Source organism: Podarcis tiliguerta (genome assembly GCF_965153285.1).
Source record: "Podarcis tiliguerta genome assembly, chromosome: 9".
Lineage (NCBI taxonomy): Eukaryota > Metazoa > Chordata > Lepidosauria > Squamata > Lacertidae > Podarcis > Podarcis tiliguerta.
In genome coordinates this window covers 2,457,466-2,479,456 of record NC_139542.1, presented here as the reverse complement: position 1 = coordinate 2,479,456, position 21,991 = coordinate 2,457,466, and the positions used below count along the sequence as shown (strand labels likewise).

General features: G+C 48.9%; 1 protein-coding gene across 2 annotated transcripts in view; it reads right to left on the bottom strand.

Moving 5' to 3' along the window:
- Positions 1-17,462, bottom strand: part of HSPA12B (heat shock protein family A (Hsp70) member 12B) — a 59,445-nt gene extending 41,983 nt beyond the window's left edge. For both annotated transcript variants that reach the window (XM_083398374.1, XM_083398375.1), the window contains exons 1-2: positions 17,262-17,462; positions 6,306-6,367 (exon numbers count right to left, since the gene is read on the bottom strand). In XM_083398374.1, the coding sequence (XP_083254500.1) occupies positions 6,306-6,348 (43 nt within the window). In that variant the 5' untranslated portion in view covers positions 6,349-6,367; positions 17,262-17,462. The remainder of the gene's footprint in view (positions 1-6,305; positions 6,368-17,261) is intronic.
- Between the last annotated feature and the right edge of the window lie 4,529 nt (positions 17,463-21,991).

Genomic DNA, 21,991 nt, shown 5'->3' with positions numbered 1-21,991 from the left:
CGTCGGCGCATAGACCGCACTCCCCTGCGCTGCAGATGGTTCCAATTAGGGGATGGAGTTAATTGCTCCCCCCCCATCACTGCTGCCCCGTTCCAGGCCAGAAGTATGGCTTCTTGGCTGACAGGATCCAGCTGTTGGTTCAGGGGAGAGGAGGAGGAGGTGGAGGAGAGTGACTTTATCTGCAAGGCATCTGAGACCCCTAGCAGCGAGGGCTTCTTCTCAGAGCTGGAAGGGGGCTGGGGGTGCTGGTTCAGATCTCAAGGCCTGCTTTGAGCAAGGCTGGTCTGCCCAGGCACTTGGCAAACAGCACCCTAAGAGGAGCGCGGCTGGATCAGGCCAAGCGCCCATCTCGCCTGGCATCCTGTCCTGGCAGTGGCCACGGGGTCTGTAGCGCAAAACTACGCGAGAAGAGCCTGAAAGATCAAGCCAATGGCCTATCTAATTCGGCATCCCTCCAACAATTCTCTGATGACAAAAGGGACGTCCGAAGGAAAAGCGGGACGTTCTGGGATCAGACCAGAAACCGCTTCTGCCCATCCAGGACTGTCCCTGGGAAATAGGGACACCAGCCACATGCCTCAAAGGCAGTGGCGTAGCGTGGGTTGTCAGCACCCGGGGCAAGGCAAGTAATTTGCACCCCCTAACCCGTGGATTTGCGCCCCCTAACCCATGGATTTGCGCACCTAACCCTAACCCCCAGATGTTGCGCCCGGTGCGGCCGGCCCCCCCTGCACCCCCCCACGCTACGCCACATGCCTCAAAGGAAAACCCGCAAGCAGGATTCATTGCCATCGATAGCCCTCTCCTCCTCCATGTATTTCTCTAATCATCTTCTAAAGCCATGCAAGTTGGTGGCCATCACTTCCTCCTGTGGCAGGGAGTTCCACAGTCTATCTGCTCTGAGTGAGCACATATTTCATTTGGTGCGCCCTGTCAATCAAGAGGTACGTATGAAAGACTGAATCTTCCAACATTCAGCTCCATCCGACGCCCACGAGTTATGAGAGAGGGAGAAAACCCCTTTGCTCTCCAACTTCCTCCAGACACGTATATGCGGCAGCTGGACTGGTGCCTGGGAGGAGCCGCCGAGACCTACATAGAAAGACCTACATTGGTTCCCACTACGTTTCCGAGCACAATTCAAAGTGTTGGTGCTGACCTTGAAAGCCCTAAATGGCCTCGGCCCTGTATTCCTGAAGGAGTGTCTCTATCCTCATCATTCAGCTTGGACACTGAGGTCCAGCACCGAGGGCCTTCTGGCAGTTCCCTCCCTGCGAGAAGCCAGGTTACAGGGAACCAGGCACAGGGCCTTCTCGGTAGTGGCACCCGCCCTGTGGAACACCCTCCCATCAGATGTCAAGGAAATAAACAACTATTGGACTTTTAGAAGACATCTGAAGGCAACCCTGTTTAGGGAAGATTTTAATGTTTGATGTATTACTATATTTTAATATTTTGTTGGAAGCCACCCAGAGTGGCTAGGGAAGCCCAGCCAGATGGGCAGGGTATAAATAATAAATTATTATTTTATTTATTTATTTAACCTCTTTCTTTTCTTTTTCTTTTTCTCCAAAAAGTCCCCAAACTTCCACCTTTCCTTGTACAAGAGTAGCTCCATTTCCTTGACCATTCTGGTTGCCCCATGTTGGCAACGGCAGAGACGGACAGTATTTTCTTTATATACGGTATAACCAAAGATTACCATCCCTTTAAAGTAAAGGTAAAGGTACCCCTGCCCGTAGGGGCCAGTCTTGACAGACTCTAGGGTTGTGCGCCCATCTCACTTAAGAGGCCGGGGGCCAGCGCTGTCCGAAGACACTTCCGGGTCACGTGGCCAGCATGACATCTCTGCTCTGGCGAGCCAGAGCCGCACACGGAAACACCGTTTACCTTCCCACTGGTAAGTGGTCCCTATTTATCTACTTGCACCTGGGAGTGCTTTCGAACTGCTAGGTTGGCAGGCGCTGGGACCGAACAGCGGGAGCGCACCCCGCCACGGGGATTCGAACCGCCGACCTTTCGATTGGCAAGCCCTAGGCACTGAGGCTTTAACCCACAGCGCCACCCGCATCCCAAAGATTACCATCCCTTTAAAGTAGGCCCCCTCTATCCTTCCCAGACCACCAACGTCCTGAGAAGGAGAACTTTTCAGAGAGTTACTCCATCGCAGCTCCTGGCTGAACGCCTGGAGAAGCGAGTTGTTTGAAAAGGCTTGGGTTTTATGAGCCTGTCAAAGATGGGGTTTTTTTTTGTCCCTTTCCAAATACAGCTCCAGAGATTAGTCTCAGCAACTCTCGCTGTGAAGAATCAGCGGCTGGAGAGACACGACACCAGACCGTTCTCTCCGATTCCCTAAGTGGCTTTTTCTGTCTCGGGTGCCTGTCATGTTAATATTTCATCTGGTACAAAAAATAGACAGAAACCAGCCAGGATTTTGAAATGAAACCAACATGTTCTCAGAGAAGGCTTTTTACCCAGATCTTCTTACTTGTGCGTATTGGGGGGGTGGAAGGGAAGAAATGAAAGAGGCACTCTGCCGAAATGAAAACAAATAGCTGCTTTGGGATCAAAGCCGCTGGAACTGAGCTCACGCAGCAAACAGGACGCCTCGCAAAACGGTACACAAATTCTTAGGAAACAATAACATCACGGGTGTAAATTATAAATCATGCCGCAGGTAAGTTGAAACACTCAGGAGCGTGCCCTCAGCCTCCTCTGTGCGAAAGGAAACCAAACGTACGCAGGCAAACCAAACTCATCTTCGAGAAAAGTGGAAGGGCCACTGGCATAAGAAGAGCCTGCAGGATCAGGCCAGTGGCTCATCTAGTCCAGCATCCTGTCCTCACAGATGCCTGTGGGAAACCTCAAGCAGGATTCGAACCCAAGAGCCACTCTCCCCTCTGGTGGTTTCTAGCTCTGCTACTACCAGCTGGGGCGGCACAGCAGAGCTATCCTGGTTAGTAGCCATCAATTGCCCTTTCCTCCTCCATGAATATGTCTAATCCTCTCCAAAAGCCATCCCAGTTGGCGGCCATCCCTGCATCCTGTGGCAGGGAGTTCCACAGTTTAACGATGTGCTGCATGAAGAACGGTGGCTACCTTCTGCTTCTCGTGTCAGAGGATCTGGGCTTCCCATTGGGGCAGCTGGTTGGCCACAGTGAGAAGGCAGAAAAGGAAAAAGGTAAAGGACCCCTGGGTGGTTAAGTCCCGTCAAAGGCAACTATGGGGTTGTAGTTACAGGTAGGTAGCTGTGTTGGTCTGCCATAGTCAAAACAAAATAAAAAAAGTCATTCCAGTAGCACCTTAGAGGCCAACTAAGTTTGGGGTTGTGGCACTCATCTCGCTTTCAGGCCAAGGGAACCAGCGCTTGTCCTCAGACAGCTTTCTGGGTCATGTGGCCAGCAGGACTAAACCGCTTCTGGCGCAATGGATCACCATGACAAGTGCCAGAGCGCACAGAGATGCCGTTTACCTTCCCGCCACAGCAGTACCTATTTATCTACTTGCACTTGACGTGCTTTCGAACTGCTAGATTGGCAGGAGCAGGGACCGAGCAACGGGAGCTCACCCATCGTGGGGATTCGAACCGCTGACCTTCTGATCGGCAAGCCCAAGAGGCTCAGTGGTTTAACCCACAGCGACACCAGCACCCCTTTTCCCACAGTGAGAACAGGAGGCTGGGCTAGATTACATGATCCAGAAGCGCTCTGCTTCCACAGGAATTCCACAAGGTGCCTAAAATATGCAAATATTTTGGATATTTTGGATCCCCTCCCCCCTGTTTTTGCTGATCATGGGGAGGGGGCAAGGTCAGAGCGCTTATTGCCTCATACTCTCTGACCCATGGAAATCCATTTTTGATGCCTCTTTGACTTCTGAGATATCAGCATGGGATTCCTGCACACTTTCTGAGCAAATCTGAGCTTCAATATGGGCTAGAATATAAAATAAAGATTTTTTAAAAAAACATATGAATTCTAACAAAGGTCTGTATAGTTAAAACTATGGTTTTCCTAGTAGTGATGTATGGAAGTGAGAGCTGGATCATAAAGAAGGTTGATTGCCGAAGAATTGATGCTTTTGAATTATGGTGCTGGAGGAGACTCTTGAGAGTCCCATGGACTGCAAGAAGACCCAACCTCTCCATTCTGAAGGAAATCAGCCCTGAGTGCTCACTGGAAGGACAGATCCTGAAGCTGAGGCTCCAATACTTTGGCCACCTCATGAGAAGAGAAGACTCCCTGGAAAAGACCCTGATGTTGGGAAAGATGGAGGGCACAAGGAGAAGGGGACGACAGAGGACGAGATGGTGGGACAGTGTTCTTGAAGCTACCAGCATGAGTTTGACCAAACTGCGGGAGGCAGTGGAAGACAGGAGTGCCTGGCGTGCTCTGGTCCATGGGGTCACGAAGAGTCGGACACAACTAAATGACTAAACAACAACAACAACAACATGAATTCTGATTTTGATTGTGTAGTTCTGCAAGAGTGCAGGTTCCCCCCCCTCTCTGTCTCACGCTCTCACACACTGCCAACACAAAGACAGACAGATAAACCTGATTCGCATTAGCCAACGTCCATAGGAACATAAAACAAGCAATATATACAATTAAAAAGACAACAATGGGTAAAAAGGGCAATCAAATGACCAAGATCATCGTTCAGAGAGCCAGTGTGGTGTAGTGGTTAAGAGTGGTAGTCTCGTAATCTGGGGAACCGGGTTCGAGTCTCCGCTCCTCCACATGCAACTGCTGGGTGACCTTGGGCCAGTCACACTTCTCTGAAGTCTCTCAGCCCCACTCATCTCACAGAGTGTTTGTTGTGGGGGAGGAAGGGAAAGGAGAATGTTAGCCGCTTGGAGACTCCTTAAAGGGAGTGAAAGGCGGGATATCAAATCCAAACTCTTCTTCTTCTTCTTCTTCAGATAGTGGCCCTTAATCTCATTGCACCCTCGATAAACCTAGCACCCTTTGCTGTTGTCTGATCATTTTGATCTGATAAAAAAAAAAGACCAGTGTGGCCGCAGATGGGCGGCCTGGGATGGAAAGTAAGAGTGGGGTGATGATCTCATTGCTCAGATCTTTATAAAGGGGACAGGACAGGAGAACATGAGCCACTGTTTCCAGATTGCCATCTCCACAGGGGCAGAGTCGTTTCTCAGCTGGAATCTCAAGTACGGCAGAGGGCATCACGTCCAGTCTGGCCAGTGTGAAGGCACATCTGTATTTTGGGATGGGTAATTTATACAAATATGGTATCAAACTGAGAAGGGGGGGGGGGAGGCATACCAAGGACAGAATTTCTTTGTAATGACCAGATTGTTCTGTTGCTCTAAGTCCAACACAAAGACCACAATCTGGATCAAGACTCTAGGTGTAGACAGAAGGGCTTTGCACCTTTGTCCATCTGCTCTCCCAGCAAAAAGTTCAAATTGAAATGCCTGGAGTTGTGTGGTTTTTTTTAGGAAAGTAGCCTGATAGGTAAGTGGGGAGGTGGGTTGATATCCTCTCAACACATTCTGAAGTGCCACCTCTGAAGCAACTTCTCTGTTTTGCCTCTGGCTATTCTGCAGACACGGGACGCGGGTGGCGCTGTGGGTTAAAGCCTCAGTGCCTAGGGCTTGCCGATCGAAAGGTCGGCGGTTCGAATCCCCGCGGCGGGGTGCGCTCCCGTTGCTCGGTCCCAGCGCCTGCCAACCTAGCAGTTCGAAAGCACTCCCGGGTGCAAGTAGATAAATAGGGACCGCTTACTAGCAGGAAGGTAAACGGCGTTTCCGTGTGCAGCTCTGGCTCGCCAGAGCAGCGATGTCACGCTGGCCATGTGACCTGGAAGTGTCTTCGGACAGCGCTGGCCCCCGGCCTCTTTGAGTGAGATGGGCGCACAACCCTAGAGTCTGTCAAGACTGGCCCGTACGGACAGGGGTACCTTTACCTTTATTCTGCAGAAATCCCCAAGCCCAGCATCGTTGCAGAAGTGACACTTATCAATTCCTCAGAAAGCTCAGGAATGCAACACAGCTAAGGCTGCCAATTCAAAACATGTTTGAAACAACAACGTGTTATTTTTCCTTGGCCTTGGACAGAACTCTCACCCAGTGCTTTGGTAAGTAACAGTGAGGTAATGTAAGATTACCAGGTCTAGTGTCCTACTGCCCTCTGAGGCAGTAGCGAAATTGTCTTCACCCTCTTCAGAGATTTGGAAAGTGGTACCCAGGTCATCTGCCCACCACCCACCTTCTTTTATTTTCCCAGGCTGAATATGCCCAGTTTTTTCCATATCACTGACTATCTTCCAGTACTTCTTACCAATTTGGAGAGTGTGCATTGCTGGTTCCACAAGCGTTGACATCTTCACATCACTTTTCTGGCTGAAAGACAGAAAGAACATCCCAATCAAATTGCCCTCTGATTTTTTTTAAAAAAGATTTTATTGAAGTAAATAAAGCAAACCAATAGAAGTACAAAAAGGCAGCACAGCATATACAAAAATGATTTAATATTCGGTGGGTGAAGTACTTGAAACCATCAAGGAAGCCAAATTTCATGTTGTGCTGTGGAGAGGCTGTCCTGTGTCTACTTCTTGTAGATAAGATAAAATCCCAACAAGCAGCAATGAATTTTTCAGGGTTCTCCAAGCCTTTATTTTTCCAGCTAATACTAAACGCCACATATTTTTACACCATGCATCAGATGCCCGGAATGAAAGTCCCCATCTCCCCACAACCGTATAAGTCCCCAGCTTTCCAGGGCTTTTTCCAAGCCTGTGTGCAGCCAAACTCTCCTCCACCCTTTTCATGCCTCTCCTGGTTCTGGGAGACCAAGAGGGAGGGGAGCTGGTCACAAGAGAGGGGGAGACACCTTGACTTCTTCAGCAGCCTGACTCCTCTCTGCCTCTTGGCCTCTCTCCTCTCCTGCTTCAGCTTCTGCCTCTAGTTCTGTACTTCTCTCTGCCACAGAGTCTCCCTGCTCACGGAGCCCTGTTATCCCTTCAGCTTCCAATACCTCCTCTTCCCAGTCTTCTCTCTCATCTCCATCTGACCACTCATCATCATCTCACTACCAGTCCCCAGGCTCAGAGCCTTGTTCCCTTGGTGGTTCCTCAGCTGGTTCCTTCCTCCCACCATTCGTCTGTGTCCAGCCAGTCCATGGAATCTGATGATGATGATATACATACATACATACATACATACATACATACATACATACATACCCTGCCCATCTGGCTGGGTTCCCCCAGCCTCTCTATGTGGCTCCCAACAGAATATTAAAAACACAATAAAACATCAAACATTAGAAACTTCTCTAAACACGGCTGCCTTCAGATGTCTTCTAAATGTCAGATAGTTGTTTATTTCCTTGACATCTGACGGGAGGGCGTTCTACAAGGCAGGTGCCACCACCGAGAAGGCCCTCTGCCTGGTTCCCTGTAACTTGACTTCTTGCAGTGAGGGAACCACCAGAAGGCTCTCGGAGCTGAACCTGTGTGTGGGCTGAACGATGGGGGTGGAGACGCTCCTTCAGGCTGGTAATGTTGCTGAGATGCCATTATGCTGGCAGACCTCTCTGAACACCCCACTCAGATTTCCAGAAGGAACATCACACCAAGCCCATCAATATGTGTTGCTTGCTGGCAAATGCATATTATTTTTGGTCACAGCCCATGCACTCCATGCACTGCATATTTCAGAACGCTCTATTCATGCTGCAGTGGTCTGAAAACTCCTTGTGTTGGTAACCTCAAGGCGCTCTATGTGGGGCTGTCCTTGGGTTTGGTTCGGAAGCTCCAACTGGTGCAGAATGCTGCAGCCAAATTGCTGACAGGGGCACCTATCCGACAGAATGTGTTGCCATTGTGAAAACAGCTGCCCACTTCCAATCATGCCAGGTTCAAGGTCCTTCTCTTAATTTACAAAGCCCTGAACAACTTGGGTCCAGGGATTTGCTGAGCCTTTTCATCTCAGCTCGATTCCTGAGATTCTCTGCAGGAGTGTCACTGCCCATCCCTCAAGCAAGGCTCGTTTGACAGCAAGAAGAAACCAAGGCTTTAGTGCCATCACCTCAGAGTTGTGGAATACTCTGCAAATAGAGATTTGGAAGGGACCTTCTGTTTTAAATTCTAAATTGCCTGCTGACAATTTTTCTATTCTGCCAGGCCTATGCAGGCAATTAAGGAAACATATTTCCACAAAGGCTAATTGACGTCTGTTTTTAACTTCTAAAATATGTTTTTATCGCGTGGTTTTAATTTGGATTATTGTTTACGAAATACATATTTTTAACAACATATAAAATGTAATAAACTGAAGGCCAACAGAATATGACGCACACCGGAAAGAGCTTTGGTGATTAGCAGCGATTGCGAAAAGCGGGTGAGATGTGATATTGAACATCTGTCTCAGGTGGGGATGTGCATTGACCGCAAAATTTGGTCCTTCTTCTTCTTTGGCAATCACTCATAGCTGAGCAAGATTGTCTTCCTTGAACATGGTCTTAACCATGGGTAGGCATACTAAGGCCCGGGGGCTGGACGCAGCACAATCGCCTTCTAAATCCGGTCCGTGGATGGTCCAGGAATCAGCGTGTTTTTACATGAGTAGAATGTGTCCTTTTATTTAAAATGCATCTCTGGGTTATCTGTGGGGCATAGGAATTCATTCATCCCCCTCCGTTCAAAATATAGTCCGGCCCCCCACAAGGTCTGAGGGACTGTGGACTGGCCCCCTGCTGAAAAAGTTTGCTGACCCCTGGTCTTAACAGTGAGTCTGTAAGTGACTGTGGAGGCCAGTTCTGGTTGCACACTGGGGACATTGGTTTCGGGCAGGAAACCAATTGAACATTGGGTGGGAGCTGACCACGGTGTGGATTTGCCAAGCGTGCCTTCCTCATAGCACGTTTCTCCCTTCTGTCCCGAGTTTGAGCACACAATTCATACCCTTCGGGGAAATTGCTTGCCAAAGTAGGAACAAGAATGTGTGTGAATGTTCAAGTCCACTTGAACTTGGGGCAAGCCAAACTGAAGATTAGAAAAACAAGGCGGCAGAGCCACACGTCTAAAGCACATCCAATACACACTCGAAGCACACGATTCCCCCCTGTAGTTTGCCAAGGGTGCTGGGGACTGCAGTTCTGTGTGACTGAAACTACACTTTCCAGGATTCTTTGGGGGAAAGTTGTGTGCTTTAAATGTGCATCAGTTTTTAATGTGTGACATTTTAATGTATTTTTAATCTTTGTTGGAAGCCACCCAGAGTGGCTGGGGAAACCCAGCCAGATGGGCAGGGTACAAATAAAGAAGAAGAAGAAGAAGAAGAAGAAGAAGAAGAAGAAGAAGAAGAAGAAGAGAAGAAACTGAAATCAGCACAGTCATCCATTCCTCCCTGCCTAGGAGCTGATCTATCACCAAACACGCCTCTATGATCAGAACCAATATGCCAACGATCGCCAGATACTGGGCACAAACAACAGGAGCAGACTCTCTGAGGTGGGGCCACACCCCGTGTTCCAAACGGGCCGCTCCAAACCCCGGAAGTCCCGAGAGGAAAGATCTCATTCTGAAACTGCAGCTGCCAAGCTCTTCCTGACCAGAACACATTTCCGTAACTGCGCCGCCTATAAATAGAGACACAGGAATGGGTGGGAAGGGGATGGAGAATGACTCCAGTGATATCAGCTGCGGAGATCTCTAAAGCTGGTTTAAAGAGCACACCCTCTGCATTAGAGACCAGGGGCGCCAATCAAACTGATGCCAGCGCCTCGTCTGCCTGGCCCTTGTGAGAACAGGATGTCGGGCAAGATGGGATGCTGGTCTGATCCAACAGCCTCTGATTATGTTCTTATGCAGAGAAGTTAAAAAAGGTAAAGGTAAAGGTACCCCTGCCCGTACGGGCCAGTCTTGACAGACTCTAGGGTTGTGCGCCCATCTCACTCAAAGAGGCCGGGGGCCAGCGCTGTCCGAAGACATTTCCGGGTCACGTGGCCAGCGTGACATCGCTGCTCTGGCGAGACAGAGCCGCACACGGAAACGCCATTTACCTTCCCGCTAGTAAGCGGTCCCTATTTATCTACTTGCACCCTGGAGTGCTTTCGAACTGCTAGGTTGGCAGGCGCTGGGACCGAGCAATGGGAGCGCACCCCGCCGCGGGGATTCGAACCGCTGACCTTTCGATCGGCAAGCCCTAGGCGCTGAGGCTTTAACCCACAGTGCCACCCGCGTCCCTAGAGAAGTTAAAGGTGGTCCATAATTTGGCAGTCTGTCAGCCCACCAACTTTGGGCTTTGGGGCGATCCCCGTTCACATCTGAACACATCCTGTCTGCCTCCACCATTTGAGGCATCATCTTAAAAGTGCTCCCAGTGCATTTATAGTTTTAATCCTAACAACAGCCCTATAAAGTAAACCGGGATTATTATTCCCATATTGTAGATGGAAGGATCAAGGCTGAGAGTGGGTTTGACTAACAGTACCTAGTGAGTTCATGGCAGCTGCAAGGTTTGAACCAGAGGCCTCCTGATTCACAGCGCAGTCTCTACACTAGCTCTCTAATCAGAGTAGAATAAAGGGAACCAAACCGATTTGTAAAATATTTGCTTCATAGTGCCCTGGTTCACCTTTTTACTAGTTTCTTTCACTATTCTGTTCTAAATTTGCTATTCTCCATTTAAAGTATCAATATGGGACATGGGTGGTGCTGTGGGTTAAACCACAGAGCCTAGGACTTGCCAATCAGAAGGTCGGCGGTTCAAATTCCTGCAACGGGCTGAGCTCCAGTTGCTCGGTCCCTGCTCCTGCCAACCTAGCAGTTCGAAAGCACGTCAAAGTGCAAGTAGATAAATAGGTACCTCTTTGGCGGGAAGGTAAAGGGCATTTCCGTGCACTGCTCTGGTTCGCCAGAAGCGGCTTAGTCCTGCTGGCCACATGACCCGGAAGCTGTACGCCGGCTCCCTCGGCCAATAAAGTGAGATGAGCACCGCAACCCCAGAGTCGGCCACGACTGGACCTAACAGTCAGGGGTTCCTTTACCTTTACCTTCACTACTGAACAATCATGGAGAACCCTGGGAATTGTAGTTTACTGCTGGGTGCCAGAAACTGCAGCTCCATGAGATCAGTCTGCAGCCTTAACAAACAGCAGTTCCCAGGATTCTCCATGACTGCTAAAGTGGTTATAGAAATAGATTGAAACGGATGGTTTGGATTTCACCAAGTTAGTCATCTCCCGAAAGGCTTGCTGGCCATTTTGCTTACAAAACCTTAGATCTGAGTTTTCAGGCAGTTTCTAGCAGTTCAGGAGCAAAGCAATTGCAGGTATGCTATTGGAGCCAAGCTGTTGTAATTCAGATTCTGCAAGGCTTGTCTCAGCTTGCGGCTGAGCAGTCTTAAGATTATCATCATCACCAGGGCAATTTATTTACAGAGCTGCCGGTGTTTCACACAGGGCTGTGTGTGGGTTTTAATTTGCAAGCTGCTTTGGGGGTTTTCTTTTGAATGGAAGGACCGGGCAGTTATTTGGGTTTTCTTGATAAATTGTTTATCTGAATTCAGTCATAAAGATTACTGAACTCATGGACATGGAGGTTTGGAGTATTCTGCAATGCTACTTTTAGACTCTGGATTTAACCATCTTATTTCCACCCCACTTTTTAGATGGGAATGTGTGTTACTAAATATCAGGTGGCAAAGTTGGGGGAGAAGAAACTTTGGGAACCTGGTTTTCCTTTTACAAAGCATCCTCAGGTGCTCATCTTTTTAACTTCTTCAGAACTAATCATCCAATAATAGATCACTAAAAAAAGGAGTGCTTGAGAGTCCCATGGACTGCAAGAAGATCAAACCGATCCATTCTGAAGGAAATCAGCCCTGAGTGCTCACTGGAAGGACAGATCCTGAAGCTGAGGCTCCAAGACTTTGGCCACCTCATGAGAAGAGAAGACTCCCTGGAAAAGACCCTGATGTTGGGAAAGATGGAGGGCACAAGGAGAAGGGGACGACAGAGGACGAGATGGTGGGACAGTGTTCTCGAAGCGACCAGCATGAGTTTGACCAAACTGCGAGAGGCAGTGGAAGACAGGAGTGCCTGTTGTGCTCTGGTCCAGTGGGTCATGAAGATTCGGACATGACTAAATGACTAAACAACAACAACAAAAAGGAGGGCCATCAGGATGACAGACAGAGATATTATTACAAAAGGTATAGGCAGGTGTGGCCCTCAAACTACTTTTGAGTGCCAGAGCATGGGTCATAACAAGAAGAGGGCCCCCGAGCATATACAGAGTGCCTTTTCTTCAACAAGAACTACCCTGACACAGTTGGATTCATAGGCACGGAAGGAGCTTTGAGTCTCAAGTAGAACTAGCACCTTTCATTTTAGGAATTGCTGGTGATCCTTCTCTGGGCTTACAGAATCATAGAATTGTAGTGTTGGAATGGGGACCCCAAGGATCATCAAGTCCAACCCCCTGTGATGCAGGAATAATTTAAGGTATGCGGTCTGCGCACCAGTCCCAACACAGTACTTGGGTTTAAGTATTTCTAAAACATGGAGAGAACATCCGATCCAGCGACTGCACCACAATAATTCTCCCTCTCTCCTGCCTTGCATATGTTTGCTTCTCTGCCCTGACTTCTGGTAGTGAAAGTATTTTGTTTCCTATGATGTAAAAGGCAAAGCATACATAAGATTATAATTTCCATCTGTGGGATCAAAGGGCACTGCTACAGGAAGAACCACAAGCATTTGATTGGCTGCAGCGGCCTTGTCCCCGCACGCACCTCCTCTTGCAAAAAAGAGAGAGAGAGAGAGAGAAAATACAACTTTGAGCAGAAGCCAAGCGAGAGCAACCACCAAGATGCGATCATAATTTGCTTCCGAAGCAGTTTTCAGTGTGCAAAAAGGGCTCTGCAAAGCATTGTGCCTTTTCTCACAATCAGCCTTGAGAAACTGTTGGCTCACTCGGCCTGCTTTCTGGATAAAGGAGCACTGAAAGCGTTTGTTGTCTACAGCAGACTAGTCAAGAGGGGGGGTCTGGTGGCACATTTTTCGGCACAAATCAAGAGCCACTAAGTGCAGGAAATCTCCCGGGGTTCTGCCCATTGAGACAGGGTCACCAAAGTGGACAGCCAGTTGGTTCCTTCTGAGGGACTGAGGGGAGGCAGGTGGAGAGAAACATAGCGAATTCTTAGAACAGGGGACCCTCCCTTTGTTAGATTCCGGAATAAACACTTCTGCAGAGCAGGAATTCAAGAGCATTTCTTTCCAACTTTGCTAATGGTTAAAGTCTGTGAGCCCATTGTGAATATGATAATAATAATAATAATTTATTATTTGTACCCCGTCCATCTGGCTGGGTTTCCCCAGCCACTCTGGGCGGCTTCCATAGAAACAAAAAATACAGTAAAATATCACAGATTAAAAACTTCCCTGAACAGGGCTGCCTTAAGATGTCTTCTAAATGTCAAGTAGTTATTTATCGCTTTGACATCTGACGGGAGGGCGTTCCACAGGGCGGGCGCCACTACCGAGAAGGCCCTCTGCCTGGTTCCCTGTAGCTTTGCTTCTTGCAATGAGGGAACCGCCAGAAGGCCCTCGGCGCTGGACCTCAGCGTCCGGGCAGAATGATGGGGATGGAGACGCTCCTTCAGGTATACTGGGCCGAGGCTGTTTAGGGCTTTAAAGGTCAACACCAGCACTTTGAATTGTGCTCGGAAACGTACAGAAACGAAGAAAAAACATACTGAAAATGAAGAAAAAACGAACCGAGGGCAGTTTGCAGGATCAGACCAAGCCTCTCCCAGCTTGATGCCTTGGACTACAATTTTCATTAGACCCAGCCAACGCAGCCTCATGGGAGTTGTAGTCCTAAATATCTGGAGAGTGCTAGGTTGGAGAAGCCTAGTTTAAGCTGAAATTAAGGGCTTATCCATACTGTTGTTTAAGGTGGGTCAGAACATAAGAAGAGCTGGGTGCTGGATCAGGCCAATGGCCCATTTAGTCCAGCATCCTCTTTTCACAGCGGACAGCCAGATGACCGTGGGAAACCTGCAAAGAGGATCTCTCTTCCACTGTTTGTCACCACAATCTTAAGTGCTAATAGAAGCTTAGAGGTTTGCAGTTCATGGTCTTGTTCCATCTTTTGGCTGTTCTGTTTACAGGAGGTAAGAGGAAGAAAAGAAAGGTCTGTACATCCAGATATCCTCCTCATCAGGCTCTCCTTCCATCTTACTCTTCTTGCACAGTTCATGGGAAATTTATTTCAAAGAAGTACGACCTCCATGTTCCACGCTCAAAGTCCCTGAATGGTTAAAATGAGTTTGGCTTCTTATTTTCTCATCTTGGGACAAGTTTAAGTATGGAGATCAAGAGCCCAGAAAGAAGTTTTTCTTTGAGACTTTTGAGTCTAAACCAAGAAATTTTAGCAGCCCACGGGGACATGGACATTTGTCAGGGAGCACTGCACCATGGGATACGGAGTGTTTTCAATGCATTTTCCAGTCTGTTACTTGTTTCACAACTATCTTCCCTGTTAAACACAAGTGTGTCTTCTTGAAAAGGTGAGTGGGGAGAAATATACCCTTCCCAAACCCTGATTCTGAATATCATGGGATGGTTAAAGAAGGTGGGGAATTATACATTGGTCCCTGTTGTCTCAGGCCAATATTCTTCCCTGTATACACTTATTTGCTTCTGAGAGCTGTTCCCACCCTTTTTACCTACTGGACTTCACTTATACTCTTCTCCAAATGCAGGGATGAGACTCAGAAATTTTGGGAATCATAATCAACAAAAAAGCCCCACCCTGACCCCTCTCACATGCTCATAAGATCTCCTGTTCCAAGAGGACCTGTAGACCTCAGCCAATACCCAGATCGACCCTTAACTATTCCCCAGATGGGAACTTAAACTTTTCTTGGCCCATGTTTATGCAAGGGTCCTCTGCCTATTATTATTATCATTATATTATTATTATTATTATTATTATTATTATTATTATTATTATTATTCCCCATCCATCTGACTGGGCTGCCTTCAGACATCTTCTAAAAGCTGTATAGTTACTCATCTTCTTGACATTGGATAGGAGGGTGATCCACAAGGTGGGAGCCACCACTGAGAAGGCCTTCTGCCTGGTTCCCTTTCCAGTTGCTGACCAGTAGATATTCAACAGGAAAAGCTTTTACCCACTACTGAGAAGTCGTGATTCGAAGAAACTTTCATGCCACTGTTATAGAGCAGGTGTAAGAACATTTTGACCCCCAGGTAAGAAGAGTTACGATCCCACTGCAAGTCCAAGGTTTTCTCCAATATTTTGTAGCTAAGCAAACCTGGAAACTCCAGATGTTTCAGATCTCCACTCCTGGAATTGGGACTGAGGGCTCTGACCTCACGAGAGCCAGTGTGGTGTATTTATTCTTTATTCCTTATTTAATGTTGTTGGGGTTTTTTGAAAAAAAGATCTCAAGTGGTTTACGTAAAACAAATAAGCAGATAACAATAAAATGTAGTGGCTAGAGGGCTGGACTTGGGACTTGAGAGGGTCCGGGTTTAAATCCCTCTTCTGCTGTGAAACTCACAGGATGACCCCGGGCCTTATTACCTCACATTGTTGCTAAGGGTATAAACTGCAGAGCTGGGGAGCTGCGTTCAGCATCTTGAACCCCTTTCAGGAAAGAAGGAGAGATAGAGCGTTGGACTAAGGGGTTGGGAGGCCTGGTTTCAAATCCCGAATACTTATGGGATTGCCTTACCCCAAATAGGTCCACTCAATATAGCCTGGGTAGCTCAGTTGGATAGAGAGTGGTGCTGATAACACCAAGATTGCAGGTTTGAGCCCCATATGAGACAGATGCACAGTCCTGCAATGCTCCATATTCCTGCATTGGGTAGGCTGGACTAGATGATCCTCAGGGTCCCTTCCAACTTGACAATTCTATTATTCTGTGACATCTCTGAACTGTGGAACCGGCCCTGCTACAGAGGCCACGTCACACTCGTCCACACTTGTAAGAAATCAATATGTTAGCGAGGCAGCACCTACGTATACTTTGGAACTCATGGCCTGTTGACGCCAGGCAGGTGCCTTTACTGTACTCATAATAATAATAATAATAATAATAATAATATATTTATACCCCGCCCATCTAGCTGGGTTTCCCCAGCCACTCTAGGCATCTGCTTAAAACATTTTTGTTTAGGCAAGCCTCCCCAGACATGAACAACTTAACGGCCTCGGGGCCTGGTATACCTGAAGGAGCGTCTCCACCCCCATCGTTCTGCCCGGACGCTGAGGTCCAGCGCCAAGGGCCTTCTGGCGGTTCCCTCGCTGCGAGAAGCCAAGTTACAAGGAACCAGGCAGAGGGCCTTCTTGGTGGTGGCACCAGCCCTGAGGAACAGCCTCCCACCAGATGTCAAAGAGAACAACGACCAGACTTTTAGAAGACATCTGAAGGCAGCCCTGTTTAGGGAAGCTTTTAATGTTTAACAGACTATTGTACAGTATTTTAATATTTTGTTGGAAGCTGTCCAGAGTGGCTGGGGAAACCCAGCCAGATGGGTGGGGTATCAACAACAACAACAACAACAATAACAACATGCATTTTATCCTGTTTTAGCTACTGTTTAATCATCTTTTGGTTGTTTTCTAAATCCTGTTTTCACTGTCTTTATTGACAATTTCAAATATTTTATTTTTTAAAAAATCAATATAGGTTTGGTGGGTGGTGGTTGTTCTTACAATCAAGTGGGGTATAAACTTCGTTAAACAGATTTTTTTTTTAACGCACCTGATAATCCATATGTAAGTCAAAGAAGACCTGCAGTCTTACCCCAAGCTATTCCCCCAGCCCTCCCACATTGCTTGGGGTGGTTTTTGCAGTCTTGGGTAACTTACAACCTACCCGTATCTCCATTTATCTTCACAACAACCTTACGAGGTGGTGTCTTGCCCAGAAAGTCTGGCTTAGAGGCCGGGAGCCAGCCAGCCAGCAAGCAAGCTTCTGGGTCGCATGAGCAGGACTGAGACCCAACTCCTTTTTCCTCCCCGACTCCAAGGCCACCCCACCCACCATCCCACCCTCTCCTCCCCTGGCATGAAGGGCTAGAAGAGATGCCACCTAATCTCCAACCTCCTTCCACCCTGCATCCTTCGTTCGCCACAAGCCGCCACCCCCAACCCCAACCTTGGCATTGCCCATGGCTTTCTAGAACTGCCTGTCTCCTTCTTCCAAAACTCTTCTCGCCCGAAAGGATTAGCCGAGAAGGGAGCCTCACCTCTTCTTCACGGGCGGTGCCAGCGAACCGCAGATGGCGCGACCGGGACAAAGCCCCTGAGGCTTCCCCTGAGGCCACCTCTTCTTCTGGACCTCGCAAGCTGAAGACCATGCCCAGAGAGAGTCCTTTGGTCTGCTTGGTCCTCAGTCTCTTTCTGCCTCTCCTCCCGATTTCCTCCAGGCCTCCCTCTCCTCCCCACCCCCTTATCCTGGCCCAGCCCAGACCTGGCTCTCGTTCAAATTGCAAGCCCAGCTGCAGATGTGCTGCATGGGACGGTGGGGTGGGAGGAAGAAGGGGGGCCCAGGCTCAGCCTACCCCACCCCTGCGGGACAGAGACCCCCAACACCTCCCTCCTCCTCCTCCTCCTCTCTCCTTTGCCTGGGCAGCGCGGGAGCCCTTGCCGAAACATACCACCCCCTTCCAAATGTAGGGAGGCTTTCCCACCCCCCTGGATTCCTTTGCAGGAATGTGCAAGATGTGGAGGGCAGACACAACATGTGGGGAGGGGGGAGGGCGGGGAGGAAAGACCCTCCCCTTCCCCAGCGCAGATTCTTCGAGAGAGAGAGGCCTGGGGTGGAGAATTGCAGGAGGCCAAGGAAAATAGAGAGAGGAAAGAGGGGAAAGGTTAACTGCGTCTCATATATAGCCCGCCTTTCAAGATCTGTTTTCTTTTCCTTTTTTTTTTTTTGGAGGGGGGGCTTGCAAATGTGCATAGGAAGCCACAGACGGGACCGCAGAGAGCATCTTCTGCATCACCTAGCCCAGAGTCTTATCACCTAGTGGAGGCAGGAACGCTTTTGAATCCCAGTTGCTGGAAATTGCAGGAGCGAAGAGGGTAATAATAATAATAATAATAATAATAATAATAATAATAATAATTTATTATTTATACCCCACCCATCTGGCTGGGTTTCCCCAGCCACTCTGGGCAGCACCCAATAGAATATTAAAGGTTAAGGTAAAGGGACCCCTGACCATTAGGTCCATTCATGACCGACTCTGGGGTTGCGGCGCTCATCTCATTTACTGGACAAGGGAGCCAGCGCCAGCTTTTGGGTCATGTGGCCAGCATGACTAAGCCACTTCTGGCGAACCAGAGCATCATTTACCCTCTCCGCTCCTGCAATTTCCAGCAACTGGGATTCAAAAGCGTTCCTGCCTCCACTGGAGCGGTACCTATTCATCTACTTGCATTTTGACGTGCTTTCAAACTGCTAGGTTGGCAGGAGCAGGGACTGAGAAACAGGAGCTCACCCCGTCGCAAGGATTCGAACCGCCGACCTTCTCATCGGCAAGCCCTAGGGTCTGTGGTTTAATCCACAGCGCTACCCACGTCCCAATAGAATATTAAAAACACGATAAAACATCAAACATTAAAAAAACTTCCCTAAACAGGGCTGCCTTCAGATGTCTTCTGAAAATCAGATTGTTTATTTCCTTGACATCTGTTTTTTTTTTTTAAATATAATTTTTATTCAGTTTACAAATAAGACAAATTAATACAATTCAAACAATTTATAAAACCATTCTCTCATTTTTTGACTTCCCTCAACTTGGCTGGTACTCCTTCCCTTCTCAATTTTCCACACATTTCTTAGTTCATATCTACTTCTTAAATTAAATCTGCTTGACATCTGATGGGAGGGTGTTCCACAGGGCAGGCGCCACCACCAAGAAGGCCCTCTGCCTGGTTCCCTGTAACCTCACTTCTTGCAGTGAGGGAACTGCCAGAAGCTGGACCTCAGTGTCTGAGCTGGACAATGGGGATGAAGACGCTCTTTCAGGTATACTGGACCGATGGCTTTAAAAAAAAAAAATCTGTGTGAAAATTCTGAATTTTTGGATGCTGTTTTAACTAATATACATGCCTTTTACAAGCACTGCCCCACAGTGGAATGCATTTCTGTCTGTTATTTTACCTCATATAGGCATTATCTATGCACACCCCTTAATACATCTGCGTTTTTGTGCATTAGAGAACGGCATCACAAAATTCAGAAATGTGCGAATTTTGCAAGATAATTGTGTTTCAGTTCACGTCTTGATCTAAGATGTAAGAAGGAGGTAGTTTTTCATAAAAAACACAAACAAAGATCAGTTTGCTGCAAGGCACTCTATGTGGGCCTGGTTTGATGCAGAATGCTGCAGTCAGATTGCTGACGGGAGCATCCGAACCGAGATCATGTGATAGCATTATGATAAAGTTGCGTTGGCTGCCCACTTACGACCAATCCAGGTTGAAGCTCCTGTTTGACCGTGGAATGAATGACCTTCGAACGTGGTGGGACCCCCTCTCCCATTCACTGGAAGTCCTCTGGTTCTATGATTCTAGGACAGATTCTAGTGGCATGCTTCCAAGAGAGCAAAACGTTGATGTCATCATGTCACGAAAGACTCAACAGATTGGGAGAGCGTTTCATCAGGGCTTCCAAGAAAGCCACTTCTGCCCTGCAGAGGAGGTGGGATTGCAGGCATCATGGCCCCAGCCCCCGCAAAATTGGGGGAATCCCTGGCCGCGTCACACCCTGGCCAGCCAATCGTCTGGCTTTGGGGGCATGGCCTGCCCAATTTAAACGCAGGCGTGGCCAGGGATCTCCCTCTTTTGCTGCCTACCAGCTGTTCCTGTTTCCCACCCTCCCACCCTATAAGGTTTTCATTCCTTGACCTTGCTATGGACCTCGGTTGGTCCCCGTTGAGGGGCCTGGTAGGAATTTTTCCACTTGGTAAATTGGCACCATCCACTTGGTTTTCGCCTACCTTGTAGCAAATCACCACAACTTTCTGGGTTTGGCGGTGGTATTGCTCTGTAGATGGAAGAGGGGAGGAAGCGCCATCACCTGCCCCACATATTGAAGGGTAGTCCGGTAAAGGATTCCGGGGGGCATGGCCCTGACCAAAGCCTATGGAGGTGAGGGCCTAAGGCACACCCCATATCAGTGACCCCAGGGGAGTTCCTAGTTGATGTGCATCATCAGGACTCCCCCTACTGGTGGTTAACCCTTCCCGGTCTTCAAGCGGATGGGCTGAAGTTGGATATAGACAGTTAGGACCAATGCCTAAGCTAATAGCGCTCTTCACCTGTAACCAACAAAGTTGTGTCCTTATTTAGCCCATTTAGCCCATTAATAATTGTGTCATGTGTCTTTATTTCCACTGGGGGGGGGGCAGGAACTCGCCACGCAAGCACCACCCAATGGAGACGGCCTCGAGGTCCTTCCTGATGCGTTCCGAGTTACGTTCTAGATCCTGACCTTCCCGCGGGGTCAGGCCTCCACCGGCACGCCTGAATTCCCAGGGTGGCGGCTGCCCTCCGGGACACTGCTTATCGCTCTCCTCACTGCCCCGCCTCGTCCAGGGGCATGTTTTTGTCTGAAAATGTCCGTGGCTATTTGTTGTTAAAAAAAGAGAGAGCGAGAGCCAAATCGTGGACTGCAGACCGAACACACCCTGCTTGGGAAGGGCTGGTTTGCTTCCTGCTGCACAATAGAGGCCGTGTTACTAAATCCCCTCCAAAAGGGCTTTTGCCAGGTCCTAGAATAAATAACCCAAGTGGGACAAGGTCATTGTAAAGACCGACTTGTGGGTGTGGCCTTTGGGCGGCCTCCCCTAGACGTCCCGTGAGTCAGGAATGCTCCCTTGTAGGAGAACATGCGCTCAGACAGAACCCTTTGCAGTGTGATGGCCTGGGACTCGGGCTTGGACTCGGAACCAGTCTCAATCTGCACTGGATCCTTTGCCCCAGGCATCATCTGAACCAAGTCTGGGTCCTGATCCCGAAGAGCCCCAGTCTGCACAGGTTTCCCTGCAACAAACACCAGCTGGGCCGAGTCAGGGGCCTGAGCCTGCCCTGGCTCCAGATGCGGGGATGACCTTGTTGCCTTCAGCTGGGCCATCACTTACAGCTGCTCCACTACCTGTTGGGTCAGGGGAGGCTGAAGGGGCCCCTGGGTCTAGTAACCCACCGACGTCTCCCGAGCTGCAGAGACTCAGGTCTGAGAGAAGGAGAGACCTGAGTATTCGCAGGAGGAGTGCTCGCCTTCGGGTGAGACAGGGAGGTGAGTTGCCAGGGGCTCAGGACCGGCCGCTACCCTGGCAAAGATAAAAGGCTGCCGGACCCTGCCCCAGGTTGCGGGAGCAACATTGCTGTATGCTATACCCTGTGCCTGACCTAGCCTGGTTTCCTGCCTTGTGTCCTTCCTTGGCCCTGTTGGACTGACTCCTAGTGGAACCTCCAGATTCTGGACTGGTCCTGGGCCGCATTTCACAGGTTATCCCCAGGCCCAGCACATGCAGAAGCTCAGGGAGGAATAGAAGCGTTAATTTGGTATCATTCACCCTCTTCAAGAAACTGTGGGGCAGAGCTGGATTACCCCACAGGCAGACTAAGCCTGTGGCTTGATTCTACGAAAGGCTACATGGGGAGACACAAAGCCTCAAACTCTGGGGTGGGGCAGGGGTCCTACCAGGCAAATGGCAGCCCAGATATGCAAGGGGTTGGACTAGATGACCCTTGTGGTCCCTTCCAACCCTAAAATCCTGTACTCTGCCAGAGAAAACCATGCCCAGTCTAGGTAGAGATTTCCAGGTGATGCAGACTGCCGTGCCCTGAACCACGCTGCCAACTCCTCTGCAGGGCTTATTGGCTGCTGAGTACGAATCAGGCTAATCAGTAAATCCTTATTAGTGTTGATTTGTGCTTTAATTGCACATAAAATGCCCAGACACTCCCT